General features: G+C 37.9%; 1 protein-coding gene across 2 annotated transcripts in view; it reads right to left on the bottom strand.

Annotated features, from left to right (window-relative positions):
- Positions 1–281: 281 nt before the first annotated feature.
- LOC147121489 (ral GTPase-activating protein subunit alpha-2-like) overlaps positions 282–15,475 on the bottom strand; it is a 290,657-nt gene continuing 275,463 nt past the window's right edge. The window contains exons 17-21 of one of the 2 annotated variants that reach the window (XM_085981770.1): positions 14,307–14,447; positions 11,905–12,048; positions 10,555–10,655; positions 3,117–3,210; positions 283–1,592 (exon numbers count right to left, since the gene is read on the bottom strand). In XM_085981770.1, coding sequence (XP_085837896.1) covers positions 1,381–1,592; positions 3,117–3,210; positions 10,555–10,655; positions 11,905–12,048; positions 14,307–14,447 — 692 coding nt within the window. In that variant the 3' untranslated portion in view covers positions 283–1,380. Of the gene's footprint in view, positions 1,593–3,116; positions 3,211–10,554; positions 10,656–11,904; positions 12,049–14,306; positions 14,448–15,475 lie in introns of both variants that reach the window. The other variant, XM_085981771.1, reaches the window with a different exon arrangement.

The raw sequence follows: 15,475 nt of genomic DNA, 5'->3' as shown, positions 1-15,475 counted from the left end.
AATTAAAATTCTCATCCTTGTGTTTAAATTGCTCCATGGCCTCATCTTTCCCCATCTCTAATCTCTTTTAGCCTTACCACATCCCTTCCCTTTGCATCTTCAGCTGCCATGGTACCACTCTCTGGAATTCCCTCCCTAAATCCTTCCTCCTCCTCCTCCTTTAAAACCCTCCCTAAAACCAAACTCTTTGACCAAGCTTTTGGTTACCCCCTCCTAATCTCTTCTCCTTTGGCTCAGTGTCTATTATCCCTCTGCCTCTGTGAAGAACCTTGCGATCTTTTTCTACATTAAAGGTGCTATATAAATGCAAGTTGTTGTTGTAGAGTAAATAGACTATAACGTTGAACTCTAAGCACTGTGGCTACTTTTACCACAGAAAATAAGCTACCCTATTGGTGTATTTATTTTCTTTGCTTTTAACTATTATAATTCTTTCATTTATTTATATCTCTTATTTCTATGGACAATCACTAGGTCTTGCATCTGACAAAACAGAGGCTGCCTGGCTGCCCAGATCATTCTTCTTTCAGGTAAAAGAAGCCAGTGTTGGAGAAAGGAAGGAAACCAAAGGGAATATAAATAATTTTTGGAAAAATTCTCCTCAGATATAGCAAAATACATAAAGACTGCATTCAATCTAAAATATATTAGTAACAATCGTAGAATCTTAGAAATTTCTGCAGAAAAATGCCGTTCAAACCATCATTTTGGCATTGCTGTTATTACTACATCAAAACTGTCCAACTTAATCCAATTCCCATGCTCCTTCCCTCTAACCTTTAATATTTCATTTCAAGTGGTTCGTTAATTACTTCTTCAATGTTGTCACTGTCATTAATGCATTCCATTTTCTAATTACACTTTGCGGAAAAAAATTCTTCTGGCAATCCCCGTTATGCCATAGCACTGGTCCTAAATTAGTGTTCGTGATTCACCAATCAGTCCCAATAACCGTTCAATATTTACCCTCTCAAACCCTTTAACATTTTTGAACACCTCGATTAGATCTCCCTTTAATCTTCTCTGCAAAACTTATTTTTCAATTCCATCATCAAAACTATTTCCTCCCATGCCCGTTGTCATCCTAGTAAATCTACAATACAACTTTTCTGTGGATCCTATACTCTTTCCAATAATGGGGTTCCCAAAACTGTAAATATTACTCAGTGGCCTAACCAACGTCTTATACAGATTCATCATTTCCTCTTTCATTTTGTATTCAATGTCTATGTTTATGGCTTTTTCCATAACAACCAAAACATCTTGTTTAAATATGAAATGAATGCCCCAAAGCTTTCCATAGGTTACAGAAAGTTTAAGTTTCTAATGCATAAACAAAACTATATCTAAAGAATATATAAACAAATGCAGGTTAAACCACTAATTCGGCCCAACTATACCCCTACCTGTAAGAGTGGTAGCATTGGAAGAACTTAGCCTCTGCCGGTTTTGCGCTGTATCTGCATCAATAGCAACATCAGTTAGTACACCGACTTCTGATCCTTCATCAAATGTCTTCCACTGAGTTAAGGACATCTCCGTTTCATTGAAACTACTAAAACCATTGGACGTTTCACTACTGATACTCTCACCTAAGTGATAGCAGAAAAAATAAGTTTGTTATTTTTACATATGCATAATGTTGATTTCCCTCTCCAAAGTCAAATAAAATCCATGTAATATTTTAAAATACAAATCACTTTTATATAATTTTTTATATTTGATGCTTCATATTTGAAAATGTTTTGCTTAGCAAAGCATTTCAAACCGAAAATGGCTTTATGCACATTTAATCTTTTGAAATTTTTATACTGTTCCCCATCACATGATTACCGCATTGATTCACATATCACAATTACAAAGTAGAGCAAATTCGGAAGAAAATCAGATCATTCCATACACAATTGCAAATGCAACAAAAAAAAGTTTGAAAAAATTAGCTTGGCATCCAGTGGTTACATTAATGCCTGAACACCTCAGTATTTACAGTCCACTATTGACCAGCAATCATCTTGTTCCTAGGGAACTTCCAGAGACCTCTACCACCTAATTTATGTCCCCCTACCTGCATGATGCATTTCTAATTCCCCCTTCCCTACTGTCTAGCTATTTGTGGGACTGTTAAATATTGCTACTTCCTTCTAGTCTTTACAGCAACTTTGGTAACATTACTGGTTGGCAGAGCTACTCTATCCTCTCACATGATGAAACAATTGTTGTTCATCACTGTAGGGAAATACAGGATAGCCCTGGATCCCAGAGTGATCCATAACTCTTGCTGAAAGAACAGCAAGTAAGAAGCAATATTAAACATGGAAATCTAAAATGGCAGAGAAGGGAACTGAATAGGTAGTCCAGCAATGTGAAGATCTCAGGCACAATGGGTGCTAAAAGCCACAAGGGCAAAGAAGTCCACAGGACACCCTTAAGCTCCATGGACATCAGCAGGGCATAGAACACCTGAAAGTCCAGGAAATGGATCAAATCCAGGATTATCTAAATAAGCAAAAAATAGCCATATCAAAACATCTTGGATTCATGGTCAATTTGCCTGCCTTTCCAAGACAGGCAACAAATGGTCCAATCCTGGTGACATAAATGGTGCCAAGCAGGAGAATTTGCCATCAATCCAGCAGCATAACTCTAGAACAATGCTGCCTTTTTTTTTTAAACTGTCCTGGGTTTGTTTTAAAGCTGGAAAGAAGTCACCACAGAGGATGGAAAGGCTAATGCAAATTTGATAATCAAACAAATTCCCTTACATGAGATGATAGAGTAGGAATTCCAGAATTTAAATCTGAAAAGCCACATAATAATAGTGCAAATTTGAACAGAAAAGTTCCTAATAGATGAAAAGCCAGTCATACTTCAGTTGATCCAAGGGCAGCCATCACCCCAGATAAAGCAGGAGAATGGGAATTTAAGTCCTAGGATAGGTCTAAAGGGAGCATGGAAATAACATAGTTGATGCAAAGAATTTTAATATAATTGATTCTCTCCTGTTGGGAGGAAGAGAGAATTACAGCTGAAGATCTGCCTCAATCCTAGCAAATAAAAAGATTCAAAATCACACTATTAGCCTGATGGACCAAAATATTAAGAGTTCAGGACTCAACTCTTATTTCTCAATCTGTATCTTCCTTGAGATGACTGAAGTGCATCTGCATTACTTTCTAGGTCACCGGGGCTGCTGCTCCTACGTATCATGATCTGCAACAAAAAAGCAAGTGAAGTATTTGTTGTATTAGGATACTGTGAATGGGCCTTAACAGATTTTCCCCCCTAATTTTGCTTTGCATTGCTTGTGCAGAGTAGATTCATTATAAGTCATAAAATCTACAACATTAATTTTTTGCACAAAGATACATACTTAAACATCCACACAGGAGTGTTAATGTTTAAAAAGTTAATGATATTTTGTTGGGCAGACAGACTCAAAGGCTGCAGTCCCCCTACACATAAATTTTCCAGGTAAAAATAAGTTATCTTGTCTTTTCATAACACTTGCATTGAGAGCAATGATATGAATTTTGCCAAGTCCAAAAAAAAACACAACTTGAAAACATTGTGCAAGTTGACATGCAAAATGGAATATTCTCATGATGTGGTAATGTGTGGCTATCCCAACATTTGTGAAGCCACCTGCTGTGGAACATAGTCCAGTTAGAGCGTAAAAATGTCTCTGCAGTTTGTTTACTGGGATTGCTGACTAAACCACATTTGACTTTAACACAGTGAGGATGGCACTTTCTGACACTCTAGTGGCCAAAAAGTCAATAAAATCTGGAATCTTCAAAATCTCTGAATATCTCATTAATGTAACTATTTTTTGCTGGACGTTAGATTTCCAATTGATAAACAGACTGAATCGTTTGAATCAAACCTGATGCACTTATGGGGCATTATTAAGCGAGTGGGTGAAGATTAAGGAAGATACTGTGGAGAAAGTAGAAGTCATATGGGACTATAACAGGTTATAATAAAGCTGTTCATGTGTTTCCCTGGAAGGAGGGAACAACGAATCAGACAAGTGAATAAACTAAATATTGCAATACTATATATGATCCTTCAAAACTTAAATATAGGAGCGTTTAAATAAGAGAATAATAAAAAGTATTTTTACCATATAAAGCAATGGACATGATTTTAGCTTTTCTTTGGGATTTGCAATTAAAAATAAAACATGCTAGTAAGTTTCCCCATACAAGTGCCTTGGGACACTTCCTATATTAAAGGCGTTACAGTATATAAATGCAAGTTGTTGATATTGCTCACGTAAATTGGAGGACACATTTATGATAGCAGGAGAGTTATACCATATAACACACAATTTATTATATAATGAATATAACCAATGGAGCTTTTACATCAATAATTCTTTCCCAATAGAAGTAAAGGGACTGCTTTGAAGAAAGCTTTCTGCTGCTAAACTGGAAGCTGTGCTTGACAGGACATTCCATTTATGACTTCAAACTGTTCCTGGAACAATGATTTGATTTTCTATGAGCTCAACTACTACCTGTGGAGAAGTTCCCTAAATATGCACATGCTGAGGTTAATTAGGTAATTTCAGATATTACCCTGTATCCTTTTGGTGTGCGGGGGCAGGAAGCAGAGGGGAATTGAACTTGACACAGAATATCAACTCCATGTTGTAACAATTTAAAACACATAACTGAAAAGTCTTGTACCTAACATATGTTCATAATCACACCTGTCAAAGCATTAAGCATTCAGAGAGCTAGAAAAAAATCATGATCGACTCGTCTGTTAATACTTAAGGATCATTAAAATCAGTTTTTACCAGTTTTCACCAATAAATTACCACATTTTTTCAAGTAGTAAAGCAGTAAAAAATCAACTTCAACCTTAAAAAATTAAGAGGAAAAAAGGACACATTTCCCCATTGTTTTCATACCAATAATCAGCACCAGAGATGCATATGTACATGAAGTCCATGTTGTATGACGTACATGTAGTGCTGGGATCATGGGTATAATGCACGTACACTCTGGATCTGATTTTTGGCAGGAAAAGAAATGATGGATGTGCAATTTGGATTTTTTTTTTTTAAAGGGAACCTCAATCATCTTTGGTACTGCTGTAAGAACTATATTAAATATAATGTAGTAGACACCAGTATTTAATTACTTGTTGAGTATGGAGCGAGGACAGCAGTGCACTGACAGAGCTACCACTCTCATCGTCCCTGAACACCAATCAATAATCAAACGGGCTGACTCAGGTCACAGACTAAGGCACTGTTTACTAAAATCAAGGTCACATCTGTTCCCAAGCATAATCGGCAACAACTTTTATAATCTCATCGTCATAATGGCAGGTGCCTGGAGCCACAATAAACATGGATTTTTCAATTTTTTTTCTAAAAACTAGCTCAGGATTAAGTGAGAACCTGATGGCAAGTCCATAAAAGTGGTGTCCATGAATAATATACAAATAATTGTGGGCTGCCATTTAGCTTGGCTGCATTTAAAAAAAATCTTTGCATATTTTGAGATTTAGCGATGTTCAACATACAAAATGCCTTTCCCCAATTTCTAGCACTGAAATAAAAGCTGAAAAAACAGGCTTTTGAATTGGAAATAAAACCAAATTAAATGATCCTTAATCACGCTGACTGACTAAATGCAAACGATCAGTACACATGTAAGGAAAGCTACCAATTAATAATTACCACAAACCCAACCAAATTATTCAATATTTTCCAAAGGTATAATATATAATGAATACAGACTAAACATCAATCCAATAACATAACAAATACAGATCAACACAACAAATAAAAATACAAACACATAGCAGACTCCTAGCCCCTCCATATCCTAAGCCCAGGTTCCAAGTCTCCTACTCCCTCCCAATCCAGGCTCTAGTTCTTTCACACAATTGTGACATGTGACACACATCTGCTTCAAGAAAGAGATGATCATTTGTGTGGCTATCAGAGGTTTGGGGGGTCCGAGACCGCTTCCAGGTCTCAGTGGCAGGTGTGAGCAAAAGGATTAAGTACTAAGCATACAGGGAAGGGAGAGAAACAAACATACCGAGAGAACGGGACAGAATGTAAGCAAGAGAAACGGAGTAGGGGTATAGAACATCTCCAATTGTATCCTGTCTACTTTTAACTCAACCCTTTTCTGAAAAACCTACCAGCAGAAACAGCAACACTGTGCAATTCCCCCCACCCCCAACACAACCTCACAAGCAGTTCAGCTGTTTATCTTATGGGGTTTTTTCCCCAGAGAGGCATGGCACTCATAAATATAGCTCACCTAACTAATCTATGGTGCTGTGCTGGGACAGGGAGTGGGAAGGGGTGGGGGGGGGGGGAGGTAACTGACAAACTCCTGCTCAAAGGCAGAGCACAAAGATCCCAGTATTCAAGACCCAAGACTGCACTAACAGCAGAGGAGACAGCAGTATTACCAGCATCCTTTTCTATTTTGCACTAGATTTCTTCTAACCCAACTGCTCAAGTACCAATGGTGCTGGCTCTAAGTTGGCCACTCGCCTGAGCCCAAATGCTGCAACTCATCTGCTTGCCGGAGTCCTAATGTTGCTGCCTCTTCTAGTCCACTGTTGCAGAGACAAAGAGAGGTAAAAGTAGAACAGTAAGGAATGGAAAGAGAAAAGGATAAGTGAAAAGAAGTGAGAGGAATGTTAAAGAACAGAGACATAGATAAAGATAGAAGCAAAGAAGATAGACAAAAGCAAATAAGACAGGCAGAAGTGAAGGGAGATTGAAAGAGACAGCTAGAAGTCAAGGAGCGAGAGAAAGAGATTAAAGTGAAGAAGACAGACAGGCAAATATATACAGAACTGAAAGGGGAGAGAGATAGAAGGGAGAGACAGAATCAAAGGGAGAAAGAGCAAGAGGGACAGAGTGAAGGAGGGGAGACACAAAAGAAATAAAAAAGTAAAAAGAGTTGCATTTCTATAGTGCTTTCCACAACTTCAGGACATCCCAAAGCGCTTTGCTGTCGGTGAAGTACTTTTGAAGTGTAGTCAATGTATGAATACGGAAGCCAATTTGCACAGAAGGTCCCACAAACAGCAATGAGATAATGGCAAGATTTTTTTTTTTTTTTTTTTTTAAAGTGGTGGGTTGAGGGATGAGGAAAAAATATTGGTAAGAACACCAGGGAGAACTCCCATGTTCTTCTTCAAATAGTGGGATCATGGGGCCTGAGAAGGACAGATGAGAGGCTAATGAATGAAAAAGAGAGACAAATGAAGAAGAGCTAGACAAAGGAGGAGAAAAAGGGGAAAGAAATGAGAGGTAGAAGTGGCATGGTCTACAGATGCTAAGAAATGGAGTTGAGTGTAGCATTGAATTGTGATGCTGCCCGGTTCAAAAATGATTTACTCTGATGTCGGTCAATCACTAGTTGTGTCACAGGGATCTGTCTCACTGCTTCAAAAATATAGAGAAAAAAAAAGAAAATTTTACCAAGAAAAAGGTGGCAACAAAAACAGAAATTGTGTGATAGGCAAAGAGAGAGAGGAGACATACAGAAGAAAGGCGACAGAGATAAGAAGAGCTTAAACAAAGGTAGAGAGTGAGAAAGAAAGAGTTGGATACAAGCCCAGAGAAAGAGAGATTATAATGAAAGTATAAGAGAAAATACATACATGAGTGAAAATGAGACAAACAGAGGGTGAGTGTATGATAAACAAAGATTGCACAAGGAGATGAAAACAATTAGATCATGAGATCAGGAGAAAGATTGTTAGAGAGGCACAATACTTTCCTACTTTTTGTCCATGAGCAACATCACGTAAGATCAACTAGATTATAACATACTGTGCATTGCACAGTATAACACTCTTTACAAAATGGTGCATCTGCCAACACACCAGAGAAGATCCAATAACAATTTTTTAAGTTTTACTCATAGCAACACCCCTGCCACAATTTGTGATCCAGCAAAGTCCACCTTCTTTTAGATCAGTTCAATTGGCAGACACAATACTGTCCAAAACAGAGGCCTCTGTAACAGGCTCAGTGTAGGTGCCATTCAAACCCATTCAGAGGCTGTCCATCAGGACAATAACACAAACAGATGAGGCAGACTCAGCATTGCATCTACCACTCCAGCTAATTTGGAGGGACATGGGAATACCTGGGTTATCTACGTCTTAGATTACTTCCAATCAAATTAATTTAATTTGCTTATATCCCATCAATATCCCCTTACTTTTGAGGAAAAGCAAACAAAGACAACATACACTGTGCTTTATTGGCCCAGAAATTCGGGTCTCCATGGGCGAGTACGCACGGGGTACTCACCCATAAGCCCAATGGAAGTGACGGTTTCGTGCATGCGCGGGAAACCGGTATTTCCATTCCCCTGAAAGAAGGGGTTCAGAAGTCGAACTCGTGTGCAGGAGAGGCTGCACGTGCGCATCGAACTTACGTTTTTTTTTTGTAGGTTTTCCCGGGAAGGTAAGTCTCCAGAAGTTGGACATGTAAAAAGCAGGCGCAAGGCCTGCTTTTTACAAGGTAAGTGGTGAATTAATTAAAATTAAAACATTTTTTCCACACGTTTATTATTTTTAAATACTTTTTAAAGTTTATTTTTAGCCCCGTTAGAAAATAAAATTATTTTTTTCAAAAATTTAAATTGTTTAAAATAGTTATTTCATGTAATTTATAGTTTATTTTAAAAATGTGATGTTTTTAAAAAATTTATTTGAAGATTTAGTGATTTTTGGGGCTTGTAGTATTTATAGGTTTGACAGAGCTTCCTGTCAAACTTATGAATGAAGCATTCCCTGCTACCATTGGCTCTCCATGGCCCACGTGATTCCAGGGGACGCATCGAACTAACTGCGCCCCTGGGATACGCAAGCACTGCGCACCGGCAGTTGGAGGAGGCCCAGGATCGCAATTCCACGGGGGCCCACAGCTCAACGGCCGGCGCGGAAAGTAAGTGCAGGTCGGGGGCTTGCACCCGCGGGAAGCCCCCGACCCGAATTTCTGGGCCAATGTTTAAAAAAAGGTATTGACTGGGGGGAGGGGTTCCCTTTTCAAAGCTACAGCTTATTTTATTTCAATACTCAAAAAGAAGCTTCCGAATAAATAGCCGAACATAAGAATTTTCAAGAATAGGAAAAAGGGAGATGGTCCAAACAGACCCAACCCTTGTTCATAATAGGCTAAGCACATCTGTCTTCTCACCATATCTCTCAATCTTGTCTCTTTTTAGAATGCATCTAACTGTCACTGGAACCCATTTATATTGTCTGCTCTAATGGACTTCCCCGGTAACATATTCCACAATTCCATTATCCTTTGATGAAAAAGCACACTTTTTAGTCAGAATGCTGATTTTTTTTTTAAACTTGTGTCACTAGATATCACAACCCTTTACCATAATCAACATTTCACCTGCATCAATTTAGTCAGTTCCCTTCATAATCTTAAATCATCATGGGCAATTAGATTCACGTTGATTCAAAATCTCAACAAGTTTTATTTAGGACTCAACTGATTACACCTATCCTGATTTAAAATATTAAAATATGTGGTTTCAAAGGACAAAAGACAGCTTTACATGAACTTTTCAGAAGATCAAGAGTATGCCCGCAGTATAAGAGCACAGAGGAATGTAGGAGTATTGAATAAAGTGAACATTGATGACGAGGAGTTGGAGTGATGGACAAGTTTAGACACCTGGGAAATTGTATCCCTGGAAAGAGATGTGTAAAAAAAAAAGTTAATAGTCAAGAAGTTTGTGTGGTCTGTTATTCAAAAAAGTATTTTTTTATATAAACAGACCACAGAAACCACCTTCTTAGGCAGTCCCTCGGAACCGCCTGACTAATAATTACAGTCTTGCATGCCCCATGGTTCCTTATAATTTAGTAAATTTCAACTATTTATTCACAAAATGTAACTTTTCTTAATTGTCATTAGCTATACGATATTTAGTGCAGAGAAACCTAGCATACAACATTGCAACTTCTAATCAAAAGACATCTGCTTGCATTGCACTCTTGACAAGATACCACCACTGTAACCTTGTGCTCTGTAGCTGTGCATAGAGCCAACATTTAGGAAAAGTAAAAGAACCCAGGTACAGTGAGCTCTGAATCTGACCAATCTCCTGGTGATATCATAATGCTTTCCTTTACCAATTACCATTTTGAATTTAAAACATCATTTTTATTTGGCTCCCTACAAGAGGCCTTTTTTCCTTCCTTAAAAACAATTTCACTATAAAAATGTAAGTTGCAAAATCCAATTTTACCCCCCAAAAATGTCAAATATTTAAAATATTCAAGTGACTATGTCACTTTGATCTTCAAGCTAAACTGGATTTTTCAGAAATTCACGTTAATGAGCACTCATGAAACAAAATAAAATTGTCACCGAGCCTTAAACTGAATGTCAAAATCAATTAAAAGCCAAAGTTTTTATGATTTCCCATTATAGTTTAACTCTATTTGGCAGGAACTGCTTAAGTTTGATCTTCCCTTAACTGTATTTTGGCAAGTCCTTTAGAAGCTAATTTGGTTTGTGTATCGTCTTACAATTGGAGCCTCATTCTCTTGGCCTCCAGATTTTCTGTTTTCAGCAACGATAGTCTTTGAATCAGAGTTACTGAAACTAGCTGAGTGTTCCCTCTTTTGTCCTGTAATAAATACACAAAAAGAGGTTTATACGTGCGGTGCTTAAACATATTGATATTCATTATTTTCTAAACTTTAAATGTGTCTTGTTAATAAAGGGAGTCTAAGTTTACTGGCTTAGCCAATTCAGTTTAGCAATACCATGCCCGCTTCAAAAAATCTTAGGCAGAATGCCATCATCTCGCACCTAAAAGTATGTAACAATAATAATAAAACATATAAAAAGACATAATACAGAGCAAAATATTTTTATATCTATAAAAATTTGGACAGAATACACAATCTATGGGGTAAGCTACTTTTGTTTTTGAAACAGTGTACACTGTATTAGACACTCTTCAATTGACTGAAATCCTAAGCATAGAATGGTTACACAGCACAGAAGGCGGCCATTTGGCCTGTCGAGCCCGTGCCAGCTCTCTGCAACAGCACTTCAGCTAGTGTCACTCCCCTGCCCTTTCCCCTTAGGCCTGCAAATTTCTTTCCTTCAGATACTTATCCAACTTCCTTTTGAAAGCAGTGATTGAATGTGCCACCACCACCCTTTCAGGCAGTGCATTCCAGGTCTTAACAACTCGCTGTGTAAAAAAGTTTTTTCTTACGTCGCCTTTTGACAATCACCTTAAATCTGTGTCCTCTGGTTCTCAACCCTTCTGCCAATGCGAACAGTTTCTCTCTATCTACTCTGTCCAGACCCCTCATGATTTTGAACACCTGGGGGCCAAAATGTCCACTTAAAAAAACCATTGTACTCCTTTCCAGGAATACTGGGAGACATAAATAAATGGTACCTCAGTAGTCCTGTTAAATATGCCAAATGGGCTCTGGGAACAATGAAACTGAGGAGTTAAAGGATTTTGTGCTGGAGATCTAGATTTTCATCTGTCGTAAAGGGTGGACAATCAATCCCCTGTATTTCTCCACAACTGGTCCTGCGTTTAAAAAGTTTTGTTGCCAGGAAAGTGGAAATTGAATTTTATCTCCCTTGTGCAGCACACCATCCCAGGCCTTGGATAAATCTAATCTAGTAGTCAGAATAGCCTTTTCAGTCTTTAGCTAGGGATTTTATTCTTCCAATGCATGTATTTTTGATGCATCACTGTTGTGATTCCTTATTCCTGTTACACCCTTACTATTGTTACCATCATTACTAATTTCAAGTGATACTGAATTTCCTTTAAAGGAATTTTTTTTTACATTTTGTAAAAAAACTTAAATCCTGGTACTAGTTGTATTATTTCTTCATATTACCTTGCATCAGGTCAGAATAGAACTGTTCAGCAATGTCAGAAGTGCTGCTGCTATGGGTAAGTTTTTGTTCTTGATCTAATATTGAACCACACATCAATTCTTCTGCATCTGGTATACTTTCAGGCTGTTGGAGTTCTTCATCTTCTATATACACACACATAGGAGTGGGAGTGAGTGAGTGTTTCCCTTGAAGGAGCTCTTCATGAAAAAACATTTGAAATTGACACATAAAACCTTAGCTACCCACAAAATAACACAACTTCTTCCCCTCTCTTTTTATTTTTACTGTAGACACTCCTGAGACCACGTGTGCTCAGATACAGCGACTGACCCGGTTAAAAGCCAATCAGCTTGCACCAGTGCAACAAATGTAGTTCAGGTGTTGTCACAATTCCTTGTCTTTTATGTTACACTACATCCTGGTCTCGCAGAACTTGAGAAGTGAGGTCAATCCCAATACAATTTTTCTTTCTCTTTCCATTCCCAATCCAAACCAACAATGTAACTTCCTTGATATGAAAAATTAAGCATCATGCACAAAACCACCCCCCCTCCTCACAATGTAAACATACTCAACCACCATAAAAGCAGTTTTTAAACACAGTATATTCTGTTCGAGGCGAATGGAGTTTTTAAAAAATCATGCTGTGCAATAGATATGCAAACTATCTTATCAGAAAAATATAAAACAGAACAAGGCAAATTCAGTATTACAAACACCAGTTGTATTCGAAAACAAAAACCTCTGCTGCACTTAGTACTAGTAGATAACTTTATTAAATAATGACAACTATATACCTTGGAGAAAAAAACCCCCATCATTATTCTATTAACAAAAACTTTTCACACCATTCTGCAAGAAAAGCATTTTCCAAGTCTTTTTCAAATTTATTTTTGCATATAATTGACACCTGGGTGTTGGGCCCATTTCCCAATGCAATGCATGTTATATGAAAATCATTAAGATCCATTTTTTGTAAAAGTTATTGCATATAACATGTATCTGGATTTTAGGCCCATATTCCTCTTAAAATGGTGCATCTTATGTGCAAAAATTTAGTACTACATTTTAAAGATTTTCTACAGAACCAAATAGAGATTTGTGGACTGAACATTTTGTGATCCACCTGGTATTTATATCAACTGTTTTTCTAACTCCGATTAAATATGCTTAAACTTTAATTGGATGCCAAATGCAACAGGACCTGATTGAAAGATACAATAATGTAGATTTTCCTTTAATAAAAATTGCATATTATTTAAGGTTAAATAAATTTATGCCCGAGAAAGAATTGTGCACTTAAACTTATCAGTCTACAGCAAAGGATTTTCAATAACTGTACAATAGAAAAACAAATGAGCCATAATCCTGTGCTGATTTGCAACAACTATCCACAGACAGAAAGCCAATTCATCTTGAAGCAAGATTTCTTACAGGACAAAAATGCTCTTTAAAACTAAAATATATCTCATCTGTAGATGGTGCTTTGGCCTCACTGAATTAATAGAGCAATCATTTAAGGAACAAATAGTAAGCATTTGTACTACAGCAGCAATGAAAATATATAAGAATTTAACTCTCTTCTGTTAAATTGTGTTTTTAGGTCTGTAAGGAAGTGTACAACTAAAATGGATAACTCTCAAAAAATAAATCTTAACTTTTTAAACAAAAATTAGAAAAACACACCCATCACAAATTCAACAGAAGCAGCAAAAAGAGTAAATTGTGACCTTAGAAACATAGAAGCAGGAGTAGGCCATTCGGCCCTGCTCCGCCATTCAATGTGATCATGGCTGATCATCCAAACCCAGTACCCTGTCCCTGCCCTTTCCCCATATCCCTTTAGCCTCAAGAAACATATCCCCCACCCTATCCCTGTAACCCCACGTATTTAATCCCCCTAACACTAAGGGTCAATTTATCATAGCCAATCATCCTAACCCGCACATCTTTGGACTGTGGGAGGAAACCGGAGCACCCGGAGGAAACCCACGCAAACACGGGGAGAATGTGCAAACTCCACACAGTCACCCGAGGCCGGATTCGAACCCGGGTCCCTGGTGCTGTGAGGCAACAGTGCTAACCACTATGCCACCGTGCTGCCCTTGACAACATTAAGATAAATCTACAGATTTATTACTAGCTACTTTTCCCTCAGAAAGTGGCAGCTATTTATTAGAATTTCTAATAAATATTTGTGGATAAAGCCTGTGCATTTGCATCCCACTCGCATTTCTTTAATTTATGACAAATATTGTTGACTAAATATACACTTTACACATTTGAGTGACTGTTCAACTCCATCAATGCACAATATCATAAATGCCAGGTGGAAAGAAACTAAGAGCAGAGTGAAGAAATTAAGAGATAGTATGTAGAAATACAGCTTTGAGTACAGTACCTGACAGTTTCTGAGAGGAAGAGGCATGAGTGATACCAGGTAAGAGAGAGCTCACAGTGTGAAGCAGTAGAGGCACACTTTTAGTGCTTGGCAAAGCCTCATAAAGATGCACACAGTTGCTGATAGATTGGCTTCGCTTAGCTTCCAAAGAAATAAAGCAGGCAAAGAAAATTAATATAGATAAAAATATGCATATTTGAGAATACACAATATATATCATTATTACAGATGTCACTACTTTGTGGCCTTTTCCTATTACACTAAGGTTTCACCTCCCTGCTGCTTATATGATTATTATTTAAAAAATAAATAAAATGCACTTGAATTTGGAAAGTGTGTAGTTCACTCAGGTGGTACAGGTTGACTATCCCTTATCCGAAAACCTTGGGACCAGCTGTGTTTCGGTTTTCGGAAATTTTCGGATTTCAGAAGGTATTATTTCAGACTGGGAAACTCTGAACATTAAATTAATTTGGTAATTAGTATTTGTATTTAATATAAATTGTAAAAGTTCAGGCTACCTCTTGCGACTGTTCCATGTCTCATTCCCCTTCCTGCTTCTCTGTGCTGCCGCTCCCAGTGTTTACAGCTCCCCCTGCTCCGTATCTGAATTCCTTGACTTAGCGGGGGTCTGGGGCTCGACTGCCGCTGCCAGTTGTGGGAAAGCCGGATATCGGCTGACTCCTACGCTAAGCTGGCCTGCAAATCAGGTCAGAAAAGCATCGGCCGCGTCGGGTCATGTTTGGCGCCACTCGGGTTATGTCGTGCGCACGACTTACGCTCCACAAAAAAACTTTTGGTTTTCAGAGGTTTTCGGTTTTCAGAAGTGCGGATAAAGGATAGTCTACCTGTACTGCAAAATCTCATGCAATATCTCTTCTAGTTCAGAATTTCTCCTGTTCCGGCTCGATCCCAGGAATAAATACATAGAAGAATGTATTTGAAGGTTTGTATAGTTTTAATACACATGGAGGCATGTAAATGGACAGGATTATTTGAATGAGACATTGTGGTACCACACTGGTTTCAAGTTTAATGTTAGCTGCCCAGAAAAATGCTAAGCCAACATTTTAACCACAAGTTTGGAACAGAGGGGCACAGCTCAAATACGGCACATCCAGTATTTAATCTTCATTTTTGACAGCCTAATCTTCAGCCATGTTTTGCTT

Source organism: Somniosus microcephalus, chromosome 3 (genome assembly GCF_052327205.1).
Source record: "Somniosus microcephalus isolate GS21.2 chromosome 3, FLI_Smic_1.0, whole genome shotgun sequence".
In the NCBI taxonomy this organism is placed as follows: Eukaryota; Metazoa; Chordata; class Chondrichthyes; order Squaliformes; family Somniosidae; genus Somniosus; species Somniosus microcephalus.
The sequence above is the reverse complement of the archived record's forward strand: the minus strand, read 5'-3'. Positions and strand labels throughout refer to the sequence as shown.